A 27489-nucleotide genomic window follows, 5' to 3' on the forward strand; every position below is an offset into this window, starting at 1 on the left:
TTTTGTGATTTAAAAAAAGCTTTTATGATAACTATGTAGTTCCCTGGCATTCCAGACTCATGGCCCATGCTCTAGATACTCCTGATATTTCTCTATTATCTAAAAGTGTCTAGTTCTTATTAATTTGCGATGTTTCGATATTTTAAGAGTACCGAGATTTTTTTACTCCGGCTTTTTCTCTCGACCTACACCCTCTGTCTTCTTTGCCGATGAGTAGGAATGTCTACCGACACAAATTTAATGACGTGGAATAAGTGATACCTATATCTTATATTCCATAATAAATATATTATATTTTATACATTAAACATACAATAATAGCAACTCGAATGTGTGGTTCGGATCCTTCAGCAGTCAAAATAGTATTTTATGAAATATGTGTGTGTACTTATGTAACTAACTACTGTTAATAGTTATACTCCGTGGCGTAACGAGATGAAAATCTCTTAATTTTTTTTAACTTTCGCCGTATTCTACGTTTGTAGAAAAAATGAAACTAACAATAGGTATTATTATAGATAATAGATTGAAATTTTTATTATTACGCATTACGCAACTTTATTATAAATAGATAATATTAAGTCGAGTTATCTATAATTGTTATCAAACTTATGGTCAAATACTCACACAGGTTTTAAGGCACCTTTTAAAAATTTAATCATCATAAATGGACAGGCCTGTGGTCCCCTGCAAGTCATACCTATAATCATCCAGTGCACTTTTCTTTCCTTTTTAAATGGAATTTACTTCTAAAAAGTGCTCTTTATAACAGGACAACTGTACACAAGACGAGAGTCAATGGCCGTGGCTTCCATCTGGACCTGTCAAACTTCTAACACCTGAGGGCGGAAAGAATAAACTTGTTAAGGTAAATTCTTATACCAGATTTCAATTGCATACAATGATAAAATAAATAAATGGCGCTACAACCTTTTTAAGTCTTGGCCTCATATTTCTGTATCTGTTTCATGATCATTTGCCAATCTAATAGACAAGTAGGTTGATCAGCCTGACGTGGTATACTGTTTGGTCTAAGGCAAGCCATAGAAGTTCCCTCACCGTTCAAGGGAATGTTGACAGTCCATTGGTGCACAGCCGGGGATCGAACCGACGACCTCAGGCAACTAGGCCAAGATTGCTCTATATAATTAAATTTATCATAAACCTTATTTATTCTTGAGAATTATTAACTTATTTATAAAACTATGTATTATCGTAAAAAGTTTAATAGTTTATTAATATTATAGGTCCAATCTCTTGAATCCCGTGGCCAAGAGACGAATGCCCGAGGGGCTGTGTCCAAAAGCCATAGTTTCGGTGGATACACGGCTGAACCACAACAGCCACGATTACTTAGCAGACAAGGTAATATAAATAACTAAAATTAATTTAATTACATTTAGTATTAAATGAGAGCGCGAGGCATCCTCACTAGGAGTAAACATTTCCATAAACAATATCCTTTGTTTCTTTCTCTTTCACTCAACCTATTGCTTTCTCTTTCTTTTTGATTAACAAAAAAACTTTTTCACATAATTGTGATTTATACGAAATATCTATAATTTTTTTAATATTATTACAAAATGATAGTTAAAAAAGCCACTTGTTCTTCAATGTTACTTTTAATATTTTTAGGCGATTTGGCCTCAAGTAGCTGGCGTTTATCACCATCCAGTTCTGGATACAAAACGTTGAGTTTGCGTAGCACCGACTCCGTCACTCCTTCGCCAACAGGTATTTAATTTTTTTTAATCAATTAATGTTTATTGAGCAATAATTTATAATTTAATCGTATGTTTATATAGATGCTGTGGTTGTATTGCGAATCATACTTGAGGTCAATTACGAATTCGACACCCCGAACTTCCAAAAAAAAAAAAACAATAATTATATAACTACTTTATTAATAAACTTATAATTAAGTTACAAAAACTACATCCGTTATCATCAACATGTTTTATTGAATTAAAATTTATAAAATGCTGTAAATGCTGAAACAGCAGAACAATTCCTCGAAGCCGGCACATTGATCATACACGTGCCGCGACGTCAGCGATCTTCTTTAGGGTACCGTATGTAATTGGTCACAGGTTCGGTTCCCGGCTGTGCACCAATGGACTGCCTATATGTTTAATAACATTCGTGCGGTGAAGGAGAACACTTTGAGGAAACAGTCTTGCCTTAGAGCCAAAAGGCTGATCACCTACTTGCCTATTAGATTGATAAATGAATGAATCCTGAAACAGATACAGAAATCTGAGGCCCAGACCTAAAAAGGTTGTAGCGCCATTGATTTTTTATATATATATATAGGTTTAACATGCGTCATATATGCCTTAGGGACCGCATCATTTACATACATTGCACAAAATGAAATATTTATACATTAGATGTCGATAAATAAGGGTTATTATACCGTTGTATTGTTTGTCTATGGAAGTTATTTAAACCCCAAGAATGTCTATAAAGTTTTTAATAAAATAAATGCTTTATTTAAGAAAATGTCAAACAATATTTATTTCAATACTATAAGAGTTTTTGACTAATATTTTCAGGCGGTGCAAGTCCCGAGCCAGGCACCGAAGCCGCGACCCTCGTGTGGGCGGTGACTAACCTGTCTTCTGTACCACAGGGAGCTATTGTTATACATCCACAGGTATTTCTTTCAATCATTAATATTACTTTTATGTAAAAACTTATTTCATATATAACCACCTAAAAACTAAAAAAATATTTTTAGGTCTACCTTCATAATTAGATATTCAATATAAAATATAGTTACGTGGTAATTGACGTGTGTTAGACTCAGAAGGCCGACTATATGTGTATAAAAAAATCGTATATACTTTCCGTTAAGATATTTCCGTATACATACCGATAACGGATTGTTAATTATAAAACTTCAGATTTCTGTTTTGTGATAAGTAGGTGTTTGAAAGACGCCATCGACATTATAGGCCCAAGGCATGCCGATTTCCACGCCATGTTTTACGGGGTTCGAACCAACGACCTGCGGGATGAGAGTCGCACGTTGAAGCAATTTATTGATACTGCTAATGGATTATAATTAACCTGTTAAACGAAATTTCACATAAATCTAATCAAATTTTCGAGCTAAGTATGTTGCCATGGCAACTATGATATTGTTGTAATAGAGAATGGAGTAGTGTTGGCCTAGTGGCTTCAGCATGTGACTCATCCTTGATGTCGTAGGTTCGATCCCCGGCTGTGTACCAATGGATTTTCTTTCTATGTGCGTATTTAACATTCGCTCGAACGGTGAAGGAAAACATCGTTTGCCTTAGACCCAAAAATTTGACGGTTTGTGAGGCCAGTATGCCTATTAAATTGACAAATGATCATGAAACAGACATACAGAAATATGAGGCCCAGGTATTTTATGTTAGAGAATGGAAGAAATTACAATCTTAAGGCGAATATAAACTGTGGTGTCACAAACTTGTTGGTAACAATAAGTAAATAAAATAAATCGAGGCTGAAAACTATTTTAAAATATGATTGCAGACAGGGCGCCCTCTAACGAACCCGGACGGCTCCATATATCACTTCGATCCGGCCAACCCACCCGTTATTTACCAAGATAATGACAAGGTATGAACCAAATTTAATATACTGGAAACGTTAAAGAACACCGTCTATTACATATCATAAATTCATAGAAAATGTCAAATATTATCTATGCACAGGTGAAGTTTTTTTTTTGTCATTACGTTTGTAATTTGTATGCAATAATTGCTAATTACAATTATTCCTTCTATATGCGCCTTAAATATATATAAAAAATATATTTTTTTAATAATGAAATATTCTCTAAGCAAATATACGTACATTCAAGCGAGACCACGAGCTTCACTTATAAACGTCGTCGACACGCGAAATGCACAAACAATCTGGCTCCCAACCCAATAATTATTTCGCCGGGAATTGAACCAAGGATTACGGACTATGTTCAGGCCTTAAACTTCTATAGTCATTTACAGGTTTTTTTTTTTAATTTTGATATACAAATTATAACCTAAAAGCATTTGTTGTTGACTCTTTCAGAATGACGCAAATGAAAAGCGAAGGGGAAAGTTGGAAAAGCAACATTCGTTTATGGTTACTGGTGAGTATATTGTTACGAGCTAGGGGATCGGATAGAAAATGCCGTGGATTTATTCAAGGGTTTATTTCTTGAAAAATCAACGAGGAATTTATGGACACAAATGAATCTCAGAGATGCACTAATTACACACACAAAACAATCACTAATTACTTCACTTATGCACACTACACACAGTACTTTATCACTTGTATTCACTTTATTCGCACTTTATCGCTTCGGTGTTTCTCTTTTGTTATCGCATTCCAAACTAAAGGCGACTAGTCGCGTTTCGGCTCGCTTATATATCCCTGGGAATAATTCTAAACAATATTTGAGAACTTTCTAGGCGGGCTTGCTACTGAGTAGCGATTGCACAATTCTAGAACGCCCGCACTCTTTGTCTCTTTCGCACGTTGCTCCGTCCTTGTCGTACGGCGTTCTAGAGTGCTCAGTCTAGTTTCGAGAAAGTTCTGATCTTCTGTCTCTCTCTCTCGTATTATTTCGTCCTTGTCTCACACCTAGAAAGTTTGGTCTAGAATATTCCTTCATCAAAGGGGTATACCTAGGCCTGAAAACGCCTGAAAACATGTCTCCTGAAAACTGCACCACTCGACTACACATGTTCTGAAACTGACTGAAAAAAGGTTTCAGCTTCCTGAAAACTAGGGTAACATTGTGGAAATTACAATTTTCTAATATGTGATTAACCCTCTCCTGAAACGGTCAGAAATCATATTACAGCCTGCTGAAAAGTTCTCTAACTAGTAGAAAAATCTAGAAACATTGCAGTCGACCCGTCTTCGTAACAATATATATGTTAATCGCTAATTATAAATAAAATACTGAATTGAGTTCAGTTCGGTGGTTGTTGGACGGATTTTCAAATAAACGAAACACGTTGTTCGAAGCTAAGTGTCAATAGTCATATTTTTTATATATTATGGCAATAGTTTTGACTTTATGCCAGTTTCAAGTAAAGGTCATCTGTCATTAATCGTTTAGAACAAGAGCTAATGCCCGCCTTCCACTGCGAGCGGAACGGACCCATTACGGACTCCGCTATACTCGTAACGATGACTTTCTTACATCTGCTTCCACCAAAGCGAAGCACATGTATGAAAATTATCGTTACGAGTATAGCGGAGTGTAAGGCGGGCATAATTCCGCTATTTCAGAAAACGTCTCTTTCTATCGTGATGTAATACAAATTGTTATGTCTTATGTCTCTATAAGACAACTTTAGTTATATTGCAATTGAACGGTGAGTTTCTATTTATTTGTACGGACGAATACGTTTTTCTTTTCAGAATGTGAATGTTCTACGAACGAGTGCAGAAAATGCTGTTGTGAGTGTAGACAAAATGGTGGTCAGAAATGTAACAGTGATAAGGTATATTTATTATAAAAATTAAATTATAATTCTTTTCTTTATTATAAATCACAAAGTTAAGATCGCTTAGACAGATCTTATTTACTAACTAACTAAGATATTAATTCCACATTTCTTCACAGACTACGCCGCCAGGATCCAAAAACAGTTCAATACCAAACAGTCCAGTAAAAGAAATTGAACCGATAGAAGTACCTCCATCGCCTGAACCCATACAAATTCCAGAAACCCAAAAGGAGGCAAAACCTGTATACGAAGTCCAGCCGCAGCGAATGGAAAACCGGATTGATAATTCAAATTTCGAACATCAAAAATCTGTTGATCACCAGAAACCGTACGAAACCCAAAAATCGTTTGAATCTCAAAAGTTTGAATCCAATTCGCCAACCAATCAGAAGCCTTACGAGTCGCCCAATCAGAGGGTCTATGACTCGCCCAATCAGCGGCCAGTGTTTGAAAATAGAACGTTTGAGAATCATACAAAAGTACAGGAAGTTCAGTATCAAAGTCAGGAATATAGTAGCTATGGGCAAGGATTTAGAATGGATGAGGTAATTATGAGACTTTTCTATGGCCTTATTATACAATATCTAAACAATTACATTATAAACAAAAGCCAGACACGTAAAACACAGTTAACGATTACTACCGACTTATTAAAAAAAATACATATATAGTAAATTGTGAGATCATTATAATATATATTAATATATAGGGAATAACGAAGTCATTATGTCTAATAAAGGATACCGGAGTTTAATATAATTTTTTAGTTATATTAAATATATCTATTTGCTAATAATGTGTTATAATGTACCTTTGTATAGTATTCGTATACGATACATGTCCGAGTTACGTAAATAATTTGTATTAGTTGGGTTTGTCTTGTATTGTATGAAGAAAGGTTGTGTAGTAATCCACTTTTCTACTTATATTAGTAATTATTCTATCAAGGCTATTGTTTCATTGCAATTATTGTTTCAACAAGAATACAGTCCAGGAACACCGAATTGCCTGCGAAATATTAACTAGGCATTGTATCTGTACCTGTTATTTTATAATAATAATAATTTATTGCAATAATATGGTACAATCGCGCAAATTTGTCTCTGAAGGAGTTTTACATTTTACATTATTAGTCATACTAAAATTGTTCAATTCTTTTATTATTTTTATCATACATATCGTATAAAATGTTATTAAATTTATATCAACTACAGTGTTTCACGCAAATAATCATTTATCGAGTAATACATTTTTCCATAAGTTATACAACAAGTCGAATTTTAAAGACATAAGAACATGTATAATAAGTAGCCGATTGGGTACTTAATTCTTTAGCACGATGGTACAGATACCGGCAAACATCTTGAACAAATTTCCTAGCCTGCGCAGAAGCGATTTTTAGGTATCACTTAGTGATGTGTCGATTGGTAAATCAGTTGTGCTCGTATATGTACGGTGTGCAAACTTTCCCCCACTCTCGTGTTTAATGCTCAAGAAGTTTGTCGGTATCTGTAGTGATATTCTGCATTTTTTTCCAGATAACACCACCACCACAGGCTATAGTGAATTATCACCAAGATGTGTCAGAAACTCAAATGATGCAACAGAATAAAATTACACCCATACCGATACAGGATCCTAATATCAGTAAGTATCTGCGTTTCAATCAAGTATTTTTGAGGTCGAAACGGGTTGATAATGGAATGGTTGGTGTCTATTTAACAATGTTTCTTCTTTTCCTGGTGATTCCTTAAAAAATCTCAAAAATAACATAACACAAAATGTAAGGAATCAAACGGGCGGCCTTATCGCTAACAAGCGATCTCTTCCAGTCAACCCTAGTAAGGAAATATGATGAGTGCAAAAAGTGCATAGTATTACGTCACGCAATTTTTGGAGATTCTTGGGAAGCCAGCCCCCCCCCCCCCCCGTGCAACGCACCGTAACGTTTTCTGTATCCAAAAGTAAAACGTGTCGTGACCACCCCCCAGTTACTCTTTATACCTAAAACGTAAAATTATGTGGTGTAGTGGTATAAAGTACTGAAAAGTGGAAAATAATATTAACAATTAAGCGTAATTCAATCCCCGCCCCGCCCCGCATCGTAACGTTTTACAAGAGGATTGGATTTAACTGGCGAAGAAATATTATTCAAAAAGATGCTGCGTCATTGTTGATACCCCTAATGTGTCCGTTTTGTCGTAAATATTCATCACAGCGCTGTTTAAAGATATTCTTTATACACAGATTACGCGTAATAAAATTTTATTAATAATAATAAAAATCCATAATTTCCAATCATGACAAAAAATAATATACAGTTTCACGTTTTAGGCATTATTTTTATCTTGGTATATCCTAGCTACACTCGGTCGCAACAACTTCACGTAAAGACCTTCTCCAGCTTTTTCCAACTGACGGTGTCTATGGCTTTCTTTCTCCATTCGCTTCCTACTACCGCTTCAATTTCTTCAATCCACCGTAGTCCTTTCCATATTGTTGTTACAATTATGTTTTTTTTTTTCTTCTAGGACCGGTCTCAATAACAAATATGATGTATCCAACACTACCTCAACATTATCCTTTCGTCACTCCGTGTAGAATGGTGAGTTTTACTCAGTTATCATAAACGTAAATTTTATAATATTTATTTGAACTTGTGGCAGTCTTTTTACTGTTAAAAAGTAAATAAAAAATACAAATTATTATTATTATTATCTTGTTTACCTACTAACTAACCTAACTGATACATGATAAACACGATTTTAACTAAAGTACTGACTTCGCAGACCTGACAAAATTTATTTACCTATAATATACACATCCATTCCAGAATTGCTTAGATACCCATGTCTCAAAGTTATTTTCCGATAAATCTGTAGACAAACATACAAAACATATATGGTAGCCTCATACATATACTCAAATATTATTCAATTCCAAGAATATCTTTCATACAGATCATACCGATAATCTTTAAAACCTATCAAATAAGTTAATAAGAAAAATACACATTAGTAATATCATTTTCCAGGACCAACAAATGCAGCCACTGTACCAGCAGATGCTGGGAGCAGATGATCAAAAGCACTTACCGCCGTCACCCCACACTGACAACACGTTTCGTATAGGTAATTGTTATAAAAGACACTTGTTATCTGAAAGAATAGTTTTTTTAAATATGCAATCTATTTATTATTGTTCTTCAGAACATGATATTTATACATCTTTATTTATTTGCAAAGTACATCGCATTACATTATCATTTTTTTCCAAACTAGCGGACTTGACAGACGTTGTCCTGTCTTAACTGTGAATATTGATTACGAATTGGTATAATTAACTATGTTTTATGATATACAATAAATTGCTGCATGATATTTTGTTTGTTTTTCTGGCGCGTATATACATTGTTTTGTTGGTATTTCGACAAATGAAAAACATGGATTTTCAAGATTAATTCCACAAACAATTGGCGACTGTAATTATTTTATATGTATTTTATCAATATAATAATTCCAATCGAAGCATAATGTTTTAAACGATATTAATTTTTCTTACATCCTCTCTTACGATATTTGCAGCACGCATTCTGTCAATGTTATGTCAAACGCAAAGGTTACATGAAAAAAGGTTGTTGTAACAATAGTCATGATTACTTAATATGGTGCTTAAGTATTATTAAATTTTCTAATTTTCCGTGCAATTTTCTTAATTTTTTTTCTTACATAAGAACCTTTTCTGACAATAATAAATACATCAAAAATAGAATTAGCTAAATCGGTTCAGCCGTTCACGCCTGATGCCGTGATTAAGGGAAATTTATATATATCCGAATAAGCAAGTGTGCTGATTGTGGGGTCCCCATTGGTTGTTAACACGGTGTTCGTTCAGTCTAAAGCCAAGTAGGTGATCAGCCTGCTATGCCACACGATGTTTTCCTTCACTGTACGACCTAGTGTAAATTGCATATAACAATAAAGTCCATTAGTCCACAGTTCGGGTTCAAACACTGTTCAAACCAGGCATGTAAATATTAACGATATTTTTTCTATGTCTACAGATCCGAGCTATCCATATCCAACTGAGTTCAATGCATATGGCGGATGTCAAGATCCCGCGCTGCAACGAGGGTACAAATTTTTTTTAGGTTTACCCTCTTTATGATTTAGTGGGTAGCTCCCGAAACGTCGAATAACAAAAAAGTAAAAATTCGTGATTCATGTGCACTTTTTACATTTTGTTTTTCATGTATCCAGTATCAATTTAGATTATTTTTGTTCCTGTTTAGTTTCTTCTTTATAACTATATGTAATATGTATTTTTGCACTTCTTGCCTACCTTATGTAATTTAATACATTTTTTTTTCTTTACTCACAGTGGTTGCGTGGAAAAGATCGCTCGAAAGCGATAATTCCGCCAGTTCCCTTTGACTTTTCATTTAATTTTGTTCCATTTTTATATTGTAATGTAACGAAATGTTAATAATAATAATTTTAAAAAGTGAGGAATTTCATTGAAAGGTTTGAGTTCCTCGGTTGAGTTAATGCCATTATAACTTTTTCTTTATTATTACCATAGAAAGAACATGACAGAGTACACGTGAGTATTAACAACTATATATATGTCTATTTTATTTCTACAGGTATAGTATGGGCTACAGTCCAGTGGAAGTACCTACTATGGTGCCTTCTTATCCGGTCCCAAACGTTATTCTACAGCCTCCCATACAACACTATCCGGTGAGCAATAGCATTCAAATACCTACGTCAACTGAAAAACGCAAGCTTTTGTTATAACTATAATATATTTTGTTAATAAATCCTTAGAAAACTATATTAATACTATTAGCCTAAATTTCTATATATTACTAGCGGACCTGGACGTTGTCCTGCAATTTTTTTCAAGTGATTAGAATATTAAACAAACTATGGAGCAATGTTGGCCTAGTGGCTTAAGCTTGCGACTCTCGTCCCTGAGGTTGTGGGTTCGATCCCCGGCTGTGCACCAATGGATTTTCTTTCTATGTGCGCATTTAACATTAGCTCGAACGGTGAAGGAAAACATCGTGAGGAAACCGGCTTATCTTAGATCCAAAAAGTCGACGGCGTACGTCAAGCAAAGAAGGCTGATCACCTACTTGCCTATTGGATAAACAAATGATCATGAAGCAGATACAGAAATCTGAGGCCCAGACCTAAAAAGGTTGTAGTGCCATTGATTTATTTTATTTTATGGAAGTACCGACAGCGCCATCTGCGAGGCTGATGAGGCCACCCAAGCGCATAGAAAAAAAATCATTCAAATCGGTCCAGCCGTTTAAGACGAGTTCTGTGACATACACACGCACAGAATAATGAGATATATAAAGATAGTAAATTTATTTTTATTATACTATAATATACGACATATTGAACAAAATGAAACGTTAAAAAGATTTTGAGATGAATGTAATAAATTATTTTAGACGTATCAAGAGCAAATCCAATGGCAGGGCATCCAACCGCCCGTGCCTATAGCCAGTCCGGCTGCGCCAAAATTGATGCTGCACGATGTCTATCCCATGGTGTGTCCCAACATTGGCTATCAGCCGTACAACGTTGTATATCCACAGGTGATACATTTATATCGAATTTAAATCTTTCTTTGTAATATTAGTATGTTGAGAAAACACTTTTTAAATTAATTAAAAAGCTATGTATTAGTATTATAAACTTATAATTATTTACATAATTTTAAATTTTCCGACGTTTCGCGTGCTTTACAGCGTGCGTGGTCACGGTGACTGAAGACAAAAGGTGTTGAATGTCAAAAGTATCACAGATGCAGAGAAAGTTGTGTTATCTATATTTATTGCCCCGAAGTTGATATCGACTGAAAGATGACTTATATCCGGTCAAAAAGTTATTTTCTTAATGTGTAAAAGCTATGTTAACAAAAGACAATACTATTAGTATGTTAATTGAGACCTAAATTAATTAATTAAAAAATCTGCCCTTGCGATTTATTTGAAATTAAAATAATATTAAATATTAGAATTTATTCCTCAGGTTCTACCGCAACCGTATCCAATATGTCAGCCGGTTTACCCAATAGTACCAGAATGCAGGAACAACTTGACGCAGAGGAAACGCAACTCCCTACCCAACTCTTCTCGCAATACGCCTCAAACCCCGCTAGAGAAGAAGGAAGAGACTGACTCGACGGAGATAGCTGCTAAGATACAGCAGATTAAAGAACAGGTATGTTTCTGTGCGTTTAGCAAGAACTTAACTAAGTTAGTTTAAGCATTCGTTTGTATTAAGTACATCCACAGAGCAAAGGATTTACGAAATTTTTGAACTAAAATTTCTTTATTGGCGTTGTAAAAATATTAACCGTCACATTTTTCCGTTGCACGCCATCTTTTTGATATTTCGCCATTAATAACGATAACAATGATAGTAATAATTATATTACAATTAATGAAATTGTGCAATAATCTTAGTAGCAATAAGGTAAAATGAAATAACTGTATTATTTGTATTGATATCTATGATAATAAAAGCCTTTTGTTAAACTTTATCTAATTTAACTTTATTTAACTATTCAGAAAAACACTTTTTGAACGGATTAAAACTATGTATTATTATTAAATCTTATAGTTATTTACTTAATTTAATTTTTTTTCGACGTTTCGCGTGCTTTTCAGCGTGCGTGGTCACGGTGACTGAAGACAAAAGGTGTTAAATGTCAAAAGTATCACGGCTGCAGAGAAAGTTGTTTTATCTGTATTTATTGCCCCGAAATTGGTATCGACTGAAAGATGACGGGTTTTTGCAAAAATTACTCACGGTGTCCTCTGTTTTCGCGGATTGCGAAGACAATACTTTATTTAACCAATTTCTGTTAAGTAGCATATAGTAGATAATTTCGATCGAAACATAAGGTCATAAAGGCGTTTCACTTCTTACGTGTGTACACTAGTATACGCATAATTTTTTCTTAATAATTACTGTTAGAAACTGAGAGGACAGTTAGCGGTAAGACTCTCATATGACAAAAATGTATCGGTTTTGACATACTATTGATAAATCTATTCGGAATAATTGGTAACGTATTTTTCTGTCGCAGAATTACTGTACTAATTCGCACTAAGTCCATTTAAAAATAATCCAAACATTTTGACGGCAACATCTTCATCTCTCTTCTCTCACACACGATTCTTATTTTGACATTTACTAAAACCCTAGGTTTTTAAATTGCCGATTTTTAAAATATAAATAATTTTTCAACAATTTCGTTTAAGGAGGCGTTTATCGGTAAAAGGCTTAAGGATCTACAGTCACCGTGACCACGCACGACGTAAAGCACGCGAAACGTCGGAAAATTTAAAATTTATAAAATAATTATAAGTTTATAATACATAGCTTTAATCTGTCTAAAAATTGTTTTTTTAATGTGTAAAAGCTATGGTAAAAAGCTTATTTAATATTTGCAGATGGCGCAAATGAATACAAAAGATAAGAGTGAGAGGAGAACAGACTGGAGAGCTAACAACGGATCGGGGATTCTGGGGAGTTATCCCGCCAACTTTAACGGAAGAGTTAATGGGTAAGTTGATAAATTAGTTCTTAAGTTAACACACCTTAAACGGGCAATTGTTGAAACATAACAAAAAAATTCCAAAACGCTGATAATGATTCCGTCTTAGCCTTAAGTAAAAAATATTTTTGTTTTATTTTATTTATTAAGATAATTTACAGCATGTAAGTCATTATAATAACTTTGTACGCAAATAAAATTTCAGTAATCTTAGATAACTAAAAGTAAATTTAAAAAAGATAAAATTTGTAGAAATAGTACATTTACAATCTTCCCTTCTATACGACTGTAAGTAGTGTCATTGGACACTTTCTTATGTTAAATATATTTTTAGTAAATCAGGTTAGTTCAAATTAGGCTATATCATCATTAAAAATATCATATCTATATAAATATATATCTTGACTTACTTGACTTAATATCCTATAACCCCTAGATGGGGCAGAGGGCGTCCACAGTGATTCACTGTTTCGGTTTCTTGAATCGTTAGTTTTTCAGGCAAGCAGGAGATTAACCCACTGTGCCCTAGTCTGATAGTGGGGCTGCCACTTTAGATCTTCCAGACAGGCTCGGTTTTATACGGGTTACCTCCCTAGTGAGTGGATTCTGTTTTAAGGCGCAGAATATTCGCCTTTTGCCCTGCATCCTCAGCTCATCTGCAGCTCTAGGTAGTGGGCACGCATGAGCGTGGCTGCAGCAGGTCCCAAAGTGGACGACTAGGACGTGGATGACTCGGACTGGTCGGGGTTCTGCTTATACTAGTGTTCCACTACGTAACACAGCAGAAGGTTTTTTTTTGGCTTTTTCTAGGCAATGCTGACCTCACTCTATCAGCGATTCCCACCAACACCAACCCCAACTTCCCACCCCAAATATATATCTAAATTTATTAAAAAAAGCGCGTGCGTTTAGAATACATATATCAGAAGTGAAACTTCTTTGTAAATTAATTATTACTAAGGTAAAAGCCCCAATAAATAATCATATACCAATGCATGATCACTCCGTGTATCTGTATATCTATATTCACACTGTATACGTGCTAATAATAATATAAATAAATAAAAATCTGCGTTTGCACAAGTCGTTATGCGACAGAAATAAAGTTCTGATATGTAACTACTAAAATGAATACATCATCCAATAGCGTGTATTTTTTCTCGATCTCCCATCTCTCAATCTATCTCACTATAGCTCTCTTCCATCTCTCGCTCCATGCTCCGTGCGTGATGCGACGTTCGCTCTATCTCACTCTCTCTCTCTCGATCTTTCTCACTTGCTCCCTCCATACTCTCGCTCCATGGCTATTCCTGCTACGTTCGTCCTCTCTCAATCGGTATCAATCGCTCTCTCCATTTTCTTCGACAAAAATGCTGCACATCTTCGTGACGCTTATATTATAAATTAAGGAAACTCTTTGTTTAAAGCTGTGGGTTAATTTTAATCGTTTTAAACAAGAGCTTAAAAGTAACATAAAATTAGGGATAGTGGTGTTGCAACGCTGGACTAACACAAAACAAACTTGACTTATGTATAAAGCTAAGTGTTACCAATAAATAATATAAGTGTAGCTGACCTATTGGAAATTCTTGGAAACGAGAATGTTATATTACAATTTATTAGTGTATATCAACAATTTATTGGCTACAATTTGACTGCTAACATTTAGGTTGCGATTCAAATTATTAACTAAAAACGTTTGTATTATTTTTTTATAATATGTATTTTCAGCGTAATTGTCGTGTATTTTAGAATAGATATAATGTTACATATACTGTAGAATATGCATTATATATGCTGTGCTGTACTTTAATAAATAAATGTAATCGATATATAAGCCTCGGCATTATTTACAAACACTTTATATTTCCAGGAGGCCAAGCGACGAGGCGCAGCTGAGTTCGGCCGCTCGAGCGATTGTCAATTCAATACGGAATATACAAGCGAAAAATAATTGTAAGCGATTTGCACTTATTAAAACTTGTAATATTTTTGAATAAATTGTTCTTCTTCAAACTGACGGTTAATTTATGTCTGTTATGAAATATGTGCAAATTTACTTTATAGTGATATAATAAATTCAAAAATACAAAACCGCGCAATGTGTATATGTCGCAGTAAAGTAGTTAAATTAGAGCGTTAATTGAATCTCTAGACAGTTAATTAAATGTCGATATTCAATCAAGTCGCTAGCATATTGATTAAAATAAAGCAGCGTCGAAAACGTTTAACTATCTGTCTGACCGAAAGCCAGCGAGTTGATTAACAATGTAAAACAAGACTCCGCCATGATTATTTCATTTGTTATTGTTATTTCGGTTTGATCGTGAAGAACTGAGAGCTTGGAAATTCCCTGTTTTGTTTTATTGTAAATGATTAGGTTAGGTTAGTATTGTTGCTTAGGAACTTTAGCGACTTGATTGAATATCGATCTTTAATTAACTGACTAGAGATTCAATTAACTCTCTGCTATAACTACGTTACAGCGACATATATATGTCACATCCAACTTAATTAGTCGACAATTAACAACCTAGCCTAGCGGCCTGAATAATATTCAGCCATTTGATCAAACAGGCAAATGGCTTGGATTTGATCGTACCCATTATAAAGTTCGCGAACGCATTTGCGAGCACTCTGACAATGTGAATGTCTATAGGCGGCAGTGTCACTTAACATCCTGCCCGTTTGCCCCTTTTAAAGAATTTCTTTCATCTTTTCGATTTTACCATTGAATAAGGTCTATAAGCGACAGGATACAACTTATATACATTTCAGACAACGACAGAAAATATGACAATAGACCGGACCAAAGACAAGATTTCCGCTACAGAGGCCGATCCGAGAGGGACGAGAAAGATCGGACTGAAGGCCAGAGACCGGTTATCCGGCCCGAGAGACTGGATAGGGATAGGAATAGGGGGATATTTCGGGATAACCCCTTCCCAATGCAATATAGGCCACCTTATTTATTGCGACAGGTATGACTTGTACCTCCAAAAATAATTTTATTCAAATGTATTGTAATTACACTACCCTTGTTTAGAATTTAAACGATAATTTTTAAAGTGATAAATGAGGTGATAATTCACATGCGCTATGCTCCATTAATTACAGTGATAACTTATAGGAGGGTAAACCATTTCGTTACGTAACGCGTAACGGTGCCAGTCGTTTTGCTTCCCTTTCCCTCACGCGCTTGGTAGGCTCCTCCTCTCACTCTAACCCGCAGCGCTAGCTTTTTTTCGGACAGTGGCTTTCCCCTCTCTCGACTGAGTTTTTAGTGTGCGTTAGACATTTACTCTTGACAGTGAAATTTCAAAAAAAATATGACGAATAAAACAAGATGATCCTCGAAATATATCATAATTAAATAGTTCAACTTTGATTTAAATTATATCTTCTGTCGGGGGTCCTGAGACGCACATATTTTTTTTAAGTGACCTGCTACCGTAGGGCTTTTGACCAATCACAATCAGGCGAAACTAATAATGTAACTCACTAATATCCGTACTGAGTCATGGCAACTAACTTTTATAAATGTAGAAACATAATGCGAGTCAGTTGTCACTTTGACAATGTACTTCTAAAGAAACAAACGGATATATTAACGAATATATTTTTATCACTATCAATTACAATTTGATCATTTTACTAAATGATACGCGATGATGATTTTATCGATAGTATAAATCAATTAATTATTTTATTTAAATATATATTATAACATTGACGTATTGACAAGTGTTCGGTCGTGAAAATATCGTGGTGTGAATCACGTACCTTTAGATGGGGCGCAGTCCTTTAAAACCTTACCTTATTTTATAATTACTAATATTTAAAAAAATCTCTTCAGATGTCACCTGGGGCGTGGTGCAGGCGATCCCCAGGACCGGTCCATCCAGGTAATTTATTCATATAAATATTGCTTTGGGAATTTGTAAAACGAAAGTTATTTCATATAAATTTTTTTTTTTCAAAAATTTCTTGCTGTTTTGTCGTTAATACATTATGAATTTTATATTTCATAAAATATATATCCTGTCCCAGTTTTTTTAATTAAAATGAATACATGGTATACATGTTAATTGGTAAAACATACATATATTAGGGTTTCTCCAAGAGTGCTTTCACTCTGGACCACCGCTTGACACATTTTTTGGGACACTCTGGACACACTCAAACACATATTTAATCAAAACCTTCATTTGTTTATTGTCTCTTTATAATGTTGTTTATAATGTGTAATGTATGTCTATAAGTAAAACATTGCCCATACGTTTATGGGTTTATCTATATCACTCTTTGTATATATGAGCGAGACAAAACATGCTTTAGTTAATTGTTGATTTTTTTTCAGTTTTAAACCCTCCGAGACGACCTCACCCGGATAGATATACGCGGCGTTAGATTATATAAGTTTTATCCAATAGGTTGAGGCGCTTTTTGAGAATATGTTTTTTTTTAAATATTAGTACTGATGATATTTGTGTCACCATGGTTACCATTTTTATTAGTCTTGTAGTAAACTATCTTTAGCCCATGTTTCACTAGAGAATTTTAAGTTCTCCGAAATGTTTGGATTTTTTTTTTAATATTTAATTATTAAAAATTGAAATCTTGCGATGTTCTTTCATAGTATCTTTTTCATTTTGAAAATTTGTATTCGCAAAACGCGTCTTAACTCAATAAATGTTCAAACATATCCCTGTCCACTGTTTGTTTTTATAGAACTTGCAATAGTCGTTGTTACTAGACAGCTTTTTCTAAGTAGGAGACACGCGTGCGACATTTACTCGTGCGACTTTTTGGTCGTTTTAATATCGTAAAAAAAAATTTACGATCTTATGGAGCCGTATTTCATATACGTGCATTCAACGCTGGTGCTGTGCGTTAAAACGCTGGCTTTTCATTGGACCTATTATACAATTTACATTACTACTGTGAAGGCAAAAACGCGGGGACTAAAGCATACATTTGTCTATGGCTAAGATTCCGAGTCTAACTAAAATTTATTGCTATCATTCCTATATGTCAAAATCTACCACATTTTTGACGTATCCCCTATAAGTACCACTAAATACTAAATCTCACCCTTAGAGTCAACCAGTTTAATTCAAGTCCAAAGGAGTGATAGACTTGAATTTCTTAATCGCAATAGGATTTTAGAAACTTATTTCTCAATGAAAACAGACCATTCTTGTAATTCGTCAAAGGGCTGTAACCAATAAAGACACAAATTGAATATTATTTACAACAAATACACAATAGTCAATAGTCGTTGAGTAAATGTCGCACGTGTGTAAAATACCTTATAATTGGTTTGCAATGAAAACTATTTAAGGGACACAATTCCCTATTTTGTTTCTATTAAGTCGTAAATGTGAAATGAATTATGTCCCTTAACTAGTTTTGTGTAAATAGGTAGGACATTAGGTTTTTTAGTATTTTTATTAAAAGAGTATTTTTGTTGTTCGGGGCTGCCTTCGGAATATATTTAATACGAAAATTCTTTGTTCATACAAATTCTAATGTAAACGGCCGATTCTGTGCGTCCTTTGAGTATATATTTACATTAAAAAAAACGATGACAAATGTAAAGGACAAGTGACAGAGAAGTTCACAGATAATTAAAAAATTAAGCTATAAACTCATGCATTACAATAATCACCAAGGGAGGTAGAAGTATTGTTTAAAATTATATTTATTTGGCAATGACTATTACGGTTATTTATGGTTTAAAAAAAATTATATGTCGATGAACGCTGGTTACAATGTCCCCTCACTAGTACCATTTAAATTGTGTCCACTTTTTAAAATAAAAAGCAGATAATATTTATTGGTCAGTACTACTCAGACCGTTTGCAGCAACGGAATCGGTTGATAGAGATTCCTCACCTCAATAAAAGATATTTGGTATTCGCTTCTGATGAGGCTTTTAAGCCAAGCCAGGAGAAGCAATCTAAGATTAATTCAGAGGCGAGACTAGAAGTTGTTTTGGTTTTTATTTCAAAATGTTAGGTTTGCTCACGGTAGTCAAGCCTCACAAGCACAACATCGGGAATTTGCGTAATTTATTCGTAATAATTTCTTTTACATGGACCACATTTCAAAATGTAATCTAATAAGCTCGAGTAAGATTTGTTTGTTACCATAAATCTCGCGGCGTTGAAAATGCCGCGTCCATCGCTAGATCTCATGACGGAATACCTAGTCATTACATTACATTTTAGTTTTAGGTTGTGTTAAATAGTCCTACTGGATCTTGGATGAACGGACATCGCTCATGGTTAACCGACAAAAATAATGAAGAAAGTTATTTACGCCATATCTGGGAAATTACTGGGTAGAAGTGCAAATTTAATGAGAGCCCTGAAAACAAAAGCGCCATACATTTAATTGGAATACATCATTACATATGAAGATCCCAGCCGTGTCTCAACTGGTGGCAAACAAATGAGCGTTGTTCATTCACCAAACAAATTAAGGTGCGCGGCATAAGCCATGGGATTTGAAATCGTTTTATTATTCGTGAGGATGGTATTTTGGACGAGACTTAACGATAAGTATGACTCCCGTATGTCAACGAAAACTTTCGACGTACGGAATTCAGTTTGCGCCGTCTCGTTTCTGTATGGCATCCATAGACTCGTCACAGATTTGATTGGTGGCTCGTCTGAGCGGACTTTAACATGCGGTACTTAATAAGACATTATTTAATATTTTTTGTTAGAGATTTCAAATAGCCATATGCAAACTGAAAACGGTTTGCAATATTAATAAGTTGATTCGCACGATAAATGTACAACTTACGTTGCTACGTTGTATATATAAGTGAAAATACATATATTTATGTTAACTAGAGTTGTGGTGTCTGCGCAAACTTAAGTTTTCGTTATATTTTTAGATTCTATATTAACTGCAATAGTATTATTCGGCTGGCTTATTTTTGTTCAAAAATAAAAGTACATTTTTGGTATTAAAATATTATTTTCAAGTTACTAGTGATGCTATAACAATAATAATTATTGTACCTGGTTAAGAAATATATTTTCGTGTTACGTTGTGATTCAGTGTCCTACTTGTAACTCAATAGATTATAGAAAATATGAGGTTAAGTTTGTCTACTACCACAATGACACCTGTCAAATACCAAATACTGACATTGACAGATGCTCGTCTGACTAAGGCAATGTCCCGTAGAGTATATTATTTGTAAGAAAGTTTATTGTGACGGTAGAGTATATAATTGTTAATATTAAAGATTTTAGCGTAATTGTTTGTTTTATTACTAGCGCTTTAAGTCAATGAAATGAAAAATCAAATCTATGCGGTAAGTATTCCGTTTTAAAAGCAAATATGTATAGATTATACATTCGTCATATATATTCACTACAACATGTATGTACGCACGTACTATAAAGGAAAGGACGAAAATCGTTTTTCAGTTAATGGAAGACGAACAGAACAAATTTCCGAAACGTGAAAAACAGAGTATCACTTGCGATTTTTGTAATCAAACAGACATAGGATAGTATCTACTTAAGCAGATTCTACCTTCACATTGGTCTTTAGTTATAAATTATTATTATCGCGACTTATAAAACTATAAAAAAAACACTAATAATTTCCTTTCCTTTAAAAACGTAAATTTTTACCACTGACGTCAATGCTATCAAAATTCGTAATAAAAAAGTTGAGAATCCGCCCCCGGACGAACGTTAGAAAGAACAGAGTTGATTACACTATTCTTGTCACGCTCTAACTTGTTTAATTAAAAGCAAGCTATCTCTTTCGCATACATGTTTTACAAAATGGTCTGGGTTGTAAATTTTGTTTTAAAAACATAATATTAAACTTTTAGTTTTTGTTTATTTACGACAGTTAATTAAATTACATTCAAAGGGGTTCTATGTTGGATAAAATGCGTATTTCGAGCATATATGATGGATTTTTGTGTGTATTTAACAAAAGTTTTGTGCCTCGATTAAAAGCCGTATTTAATAAAAATCATAGCGTAGAATCTCTGGTGTAGACCCCGTGATTCTATACCAAGGCTCTACGCTGCGGAAACTGTTGTCGAAAATATGAAAGAAAAATATTTTTTTTAGTAAGACGTTCAAAAGTCAGACACGTATCTTTCGGCTATTGCCCGGTTCACATTATTCCAGTAGCAGTCTAGCGCTGGAATGCTACTGGAATAATATGAACCTGCACTGGAATGTACCATTCCAGTGATCAATCCAGTCCAGTTGACTGGAATGACGGTCTATTTTTCATTCCAGCGCCACTGGAATAGTGTGAACGGCTAATCCAGTGCTTGAATAGACGTTTAACAATGAACACAAATTGTTGTTATTTTATGGAATTTTATAGGTAATTCCGAACAATGAAGTTGAAAACCAAACTCTTCAATTTGTTTCTTTGTACAGAGAACATGTGCGTTTGTGGGATATCACTTCGGAATTTTATAAACACAAAGGCATGCGCCAATCCGCCCTGCACAAAATTTGTGTTGGTATGCAAATAGAAGGTTTTACAGTAGAGGATGTAAAAAATCAAATCAAAATTCCTGTATTCCAAAGGATCTTCTGATTTTAGCTGTTGCAAAAGCATTGCTGACCCTCCTTTTTCATTAATTTCGCTTATCGACGTTCCATTCCAGTCCAGCACTGGACTGGAATGACTCACTGGATTACTGGACTGGAATAATGTGAACCGAGCCTAAATGACTTTTTAGACTAATATCGCCTCCTAACTGCGTTCGTAAGCAATCAAGTTCATTTATTAGCACCTTAATGTCTTTAATTTGTTTCCGCCCAACCCCCTTCGGCTTGAGAGTTGAGGATATAAAATGAGACAGCCTACTTACTCCGTACATTAGTATCCTAATACTTTTTTCCTTTGAAACAATCAATGTTTTGTAAGAATACTCTTTTGACTGCTTTACAGGAAATACGCGGTCATTTCTTCTTTCTTATAAAAAAACAAGCAAATTTTAGAGGCCACCCTTTTCCAAATGGTATTGGCAAACATATCAATTTATGTTTATAGAATGTATTTATGTATTATTTCGCCTAAACTCCTATACTGAGCAGGCGTCACCTAGTGGTTAAAATTAATTATGTACAAGGCGTTCTTCTGGATGCGGGTGTAATAAGTATTTGTTCCAGATTCAAGACACGCTATTCCTTATTATCAAATGTACATAACATCCTTGACAACGACCAATTCATAGAACGCTAGTATAGTGGTTGAGACATGTGACAGGCGGACTACAGAACCCCAAGGTCCTTACTGAACTCACAACCTGGTGGCAGAAGAAAACCCGGTAGAGTTGTGAAGGACATCGGCACAACAGTCGAAGTTGGACGCATGAAGCGCGAGATAGATAGTGATGGCTTAATATACTTGAGAAGGCTAATGAAAATGGAGCCCACAAGGAGCTGTACCTATACCTATTTATCTTAATAACATGCAGAACTCCTTGGACTCTGTTTACACTAATATATACTAACCTGAAGAGAACATATTTTTGTTTGTAATAATTAATCCGTATTAATTAATTGCTTATCTTGCCGAAGCCGCGCACAAATTATTTGAAGAAGTCGATTGGGTACGAGGGTGTGCAACTGTTTAATCGGTTGCCATCTAAAAATCGCAATATTGGCGTGTTTGACACATTCAAGGGGGCATTAAAAATGCATGTCAAAGTGAATGTAGTGAACTAAAATTGGGACGTGTATCTCGCTCAATATAATATTTAGTTTCTCATGTCAATAAAATATAATTTTGTAATAAGAAATAAAGTTCTTTAAACATAAACATAATCCAAAAATTTCACGCCTCTAAAGTGTTGCCAGACTCCCGGACTATAACTGACAAACAGTCAGCGCGCTAATTACGATGATTAGTGAAAATTGGCATTTATTTCACTCGCTACTGAGTTGCCAGTTCCGGCATTTGAAATATGCTATAATATTCTAAATACATTATTATATGGTTCCCTATATTCGAATTTCGTGAAGAATTGATTGATAGAAAGATTTTTTGCTGGGAAAATATAACAAAATCTTTCTAAATCTTTTAGAGTCATTATCACGGTACTAACAGAATATTATCATAATTCTATTACGAAAATGTGAGTCATAAATTATCAAAAAAAAACTACATGATAAAGATTTCGATCGCGAAGAGATTAATTTATTTTATTTTACAGAAAAGCTTTTTAATATTAAAGGCAATATTTACCAGAAAAATATGAAAAAGAATTAAGAAACTAGCTACGCTACTACTAAGCTACGATCCCTCAAAATGTTGAGTTCAGACCTACAGAGGTCTGAGGACCCACAGATACAGATGTTCATCTAATGTTAAGTGATGTCAACACTTATATTGCCAGAGGGGGCAGTTGCCGGAAAACTTTACATTCATCATACTTTACAATGTTTTTCAATATCATACAATCAAATATTAATTGCACACATCTCGAAGGGCCTACTAATTTCTAAAAGAATAAATAAACCTACGCAAAAATTAGTTGGAACGTCATGATATTTTAAAATTATGAAAATACTTTTCAGTCCGTCCCTGTCGGCCATCCAATTAGTGAACAGATTAAAGATATACCGAGGGAGCCATTACTGAACAAATTACCGCTCTGCGCGCCGCTCCGCTATGCCACCCCTTGAAGGGCTAGGTCATAAACTGAGCGAGTTTTTAAATATTTTTTCACGAAATGTTTTGAATTAAAATAAAATATTTTCTATCGATCTGAAATTATGTTACTTTATATATATTTTAGGAAATCAGTTATTTAAAATATATGCTATGACGTAGATGAATAACAAGCTAGATAATTAGCGCAAATATAGAATAACCTGTCGCGTATAGACTTCATTCATCGGTAGAAGGGAAAAGATGACATAAATTCTATAAAGGGAGCAAACGGGCAGGATATTAAGTGATACCGCCGCCTATAGACACTCACATCGCCAGAAGGCTCGCAAGTGCGTTGATGGCCTTTAAATAATTGGTAAGCTCTTTTATTAAAGGACCCTAAGTCAAATTGGTTTGGAAATACTTCAATGGGCAGCTGGTTAAGAAACGCTCAGTTGTGGAACGATGGACATCGAGGTAATACAGATGTTATTTTGTATTCTGCCTGGACGTCCGATGATAATGATATTTTATTTAACCTTTCAAACATCACACAAAACAAAGACAAACGAACACTAGTGAAATATGTAAAAAGTAACATATACACATGTGAAGATAACATGAGAACTAACCAATCAGTCGCAATGGTAACCGGATCCAGGCAACATCCTTGCAATCAAGCGATGTCGCGGCAGATAAATCCTTATGAGACTTTGTACCGATGAAATCGCTTGGGTCCAAGCGTCCGCAAGTAGGTATAAAAAAATAAGTAAGAATATAACAAAATAAAAGAAAAAAAGCGGTTTTGGAGTGTGTCCGCATCATTTTTCATCACAGTTTTACTGAGACCCGACACAATCTGTTAAATGAATATTTCGTAGGTACTAGTCGTTATACTGCAGTGGTTTTGTTGCTTCTTAATATGTTATTTGTTATTCCTCATTGTACAATAACGTTATTGTATAAGTTTGTGAAATAATGCTACAATCCCAACATAATGGTTTAAGGTTGATTTGAATTTGTGTAGAGACTTCTACGCATAAAGATATCTAAAGCTTTTGGTACCTCAAGCAGTATCGTAATAGTCTGTTTACACTATAACGATACTGCTGTAAGGATATCATTCTCGCATTTCAAAATCGATTTTAGTAAAACACTACCAAATTTAATTTTTTAGAGGAGTTTTCCGCCTCTCATAGTCTAAGATGCTGAAAAAACACCTAAATAAATTATACAAGAAAATAAATACACATCAAAGAATATAATAGCTTTTAAAAGTTTACAGTACAAAAATTATCCTAACCAAAACATACAGCTAATATTTATAAACAAAAACATAGCTTTCCAAGCTCAACGAATACGAATCGCAATACAGGGAAGAAATTTTGCCAGCGTTAAAAGTACACTGCCACAGGGACCGAACTTTATAAATTTATTTTAATTTTCTTTTTATTGATTTCAATTATTATATATATGTAAGGATATAGGTATGTAAGGAAAATTATCAAAACTAGTTGTTATCATACCTTTGAAAAAAAGAAGACCTCGTTTATCGCTTGACGCTTGACGCTTGTCTCTCCGCCGACCACTCCCGTACCAGCCAAAGTTAATTGTTTTAATCGCGCCTACTTACTCGTTATGTATTGTTGGCATGCTTTATATACAATTATGTACAGTTCCTTGTGGTCCGCATTCTCATTATGCTCCCGAAACGTAGAAAAGTTCAATGTTATACCGGATTGTTTTTTAATAGTTTAAACTTCGGAAATTATTATGTATAATAAAAGGCTTTCTATGTTGGTGGTACAGAGGTCCTATCCTTGAGTTCGATTTAACTATTACATGTAATACAACGATTACCTAATGCGAAGTAGATACTATCGACAACAATAAACATTCTTAATGCTTTCTGAAATACATCGCATTGAAAATCTCCTAGTCATTAGTCCGCTCTAAAGGCTTTTGATCTAGTTTTTCAAACCTACTCGTATTCGTTAAGACATATTTGCTAGAATTTATTTATTGGAGTCATAAAAGTACGTTCATTTTTTTCGGAGAATATAGGATTCCTGAAACAAATCATTTATTTACTTTAAATTTTACACTTTTCTCCACTACTACACTGTCTTCAGTACCTATAGTGCTGTTGCCTGTTCGTACAAATGCCAAAAAATATCACAATTACGGAATAGCAAGACATTTGTATGCATTATGTTAGCCGTTATGACGAACACATTGTACATTCATTTCGTTGAAAAATAATCGGAATTATCATTAATGGACACAAAGTGCTACTGTATTTGTTGGATTATTTACTATATCATAAGTACTTAATAGCCTTCACCTCTATATGTAAAGTGTATATTTGTATGTTTGTTGCGTAAACTCTCGTTTTACAGTTTTAATTAGCACTGATTTTCAGCACACAATTTGAGCGAGTACTAAATTAATTAAATTTTCCTTTCGATTTTGGTTTTTTATTTTAACGGCGTTTGAAGGATTGGTAATCTTTTTTATTTTATATGTATATAAACGAGTAGTTATTTTCCTGCGTACCTGCATACTTAATTATAAACAAGAATCAGCCAGTTTTAGTAAAAAGCAGAGGCGACATTTACATTATTGGCTCTGTCATATGTCTGTACTTTGGCCTGGAACTTTTTCTGCATGAAACTCGTAAATATTTTTCCTATTAATAGAAACAAAAATCTGTGTGTACGAACGAACATGGCACACTTAGGTTTCAGTTACCCGGTAGTTGCCAGGTAGTAAAGGCTCCTTGAATTTTCCATTTGGATCTGTTCTTCGCTTCCTCCATCCATTTCTCACCACATATGATGTCGACAGCCCATCGCTTTTGTGTTGTTCCCACGTTTCGTTTTCAATTTCTATTTCGGCTGTAAGGCGTGAGTTATCGCGACACTGTGTAGTTTTCGCCCACTTCGTGTTATTCATTAATATACCTACTAATTTAGACATTAAGTACACCAAATATTATATTAAATTTAGTAGTAAACCCAAAAGGCGTGTTTAGTTCATATAAATATAATAATCCTTGGTCAGTTGTGTTTGCATTCACTCAACGTCACTTAGCGTCAATTAGACCGTTTGATAAGATAAGGCTTCATTATTCATGGCTTCTGTATTAAAACCACTTAATTTCACTATTTATCAATATTTGTTTATCCGCGGCTTTACTCACGTTAAACTTACCTTCACAGTATAAAAATTCCAAATTCAGGGGTTTAGGTGTGAAATCGTAACGTGTTTATTTTGCTTTTAAAATAAGTTAGGATAAAAAGCCGTACTTGGAATTTATTTCAATGATAACTTCTTCTTTCTGTTTGTTTATTTTGTCGTACTACTTAGAAAAGGTGTTGGTGTGTCGCAGGGATCAAACTTAAAAACGGTCATATTCCTAACTGCGATAGAAAATTGACGACTAATACTTTTGATATTAAAGAATCTATCACTATATATAAAAGTGCTTACAGCCTTATGGGTCTTGGCCACAGATTGCATTATTTGATAGACAAATCGGGGATCAGCCTTATGACACATTTCGTCGATGTTTGTATTTGAGATATGCCGGTTTCCTTACGATGTATTCGTTCAACGTGTTAAATCCACATATAGAGAGAAAGTTAGGCGTACAGCTAGGAATCGAACCTACGACTTCAGGGATACGCACGCCGAAGCCCTAGGTTAACACTGCGCTCTTCTCCAGTGAAGAATTATTTACAAC

At 34.4% G+C, this 27489-nt stretch overlaps 1 protein-coding gene across 1 annotated transcript in view; it reads left to right on the forward strand.

The window, feature by feature from the left end:
• The window catches only part of LOC123716970 (R3H domain-containing protein 2), a 48100-nt gene extending 27739 nt beyond the window's left edge, over positions 1-20361 (forward strand). Inside the window, exons 13-32 of the mRNA XM_045672699.1 lie at positions 773-868; positions 1248-1365; positions 1636-1734; positions 2556-2656; positions 3526-3612; positions 4066-4126; positions 5413-5495; positions 5618-6046; positions 7040-7148; positions 8033-8106; positions 8536-8632; positions 9565-9634; positions 10147-10243; positions 10969-11115; positions 11552-11743; positions 12982-13094; positions 14959-15041; positions 15864-16066; positions 16942-16990; positions 17446-20361. Of these exons, the coding sequence (XP_045528655.1) occupies positions 773-868; positions 1248-1365; positions 1636-1734; positions 2556-2656; positions 3526-3612; positions 4066-4126; positions 5413-5495; positions 5618-6046; positions 7040-7148; positions 8033-8106; positions 8536-8632; positions 9565-9634; positions 10147-10243; positions 10969-11115; positions 11552-11743; positions 12982-13094; positions 14959-15041; positions 15864-16066; positions 16942-16990; positions 17446-17495 (2358 nt within the window). The 3' untranslated portion in view covers positions 17496-20361. The remainder of the gene's footprint in view (positions 1-772; positions 869-1247; positions 1366-1635; positions 1735-2555; positions 2657-3525; positions 3613-4065; positions 4127-5412; positions 5496-5617; positions 6047-7039; positions 7149-8032; positions 8107-8535; positions 8633-9564; positions 9635-10146; positions 10244-10968; positions 11116-11551; positions 11744-12981; positions 13095-14958; positions 15042-15863; positions 16067-16941; positions 16991-17445) is intronic.
• The last annotated feature ends 7128 nt before the right edge of the window (positions 20362-27489 follow it).

This window comes from Pieris brassicae, chromosome 12 (genome assembly GCF_905147105.1).
Source record: "Pieris brassicae chromosome 12, ilPieBrab1.1, whole genome shotgun sequence".
NCBI lineage: Eukaryota > Metazoa > Arthropoda > Insecta > Lepidoptera > Pieridae > Pieris > Pieris brassicae.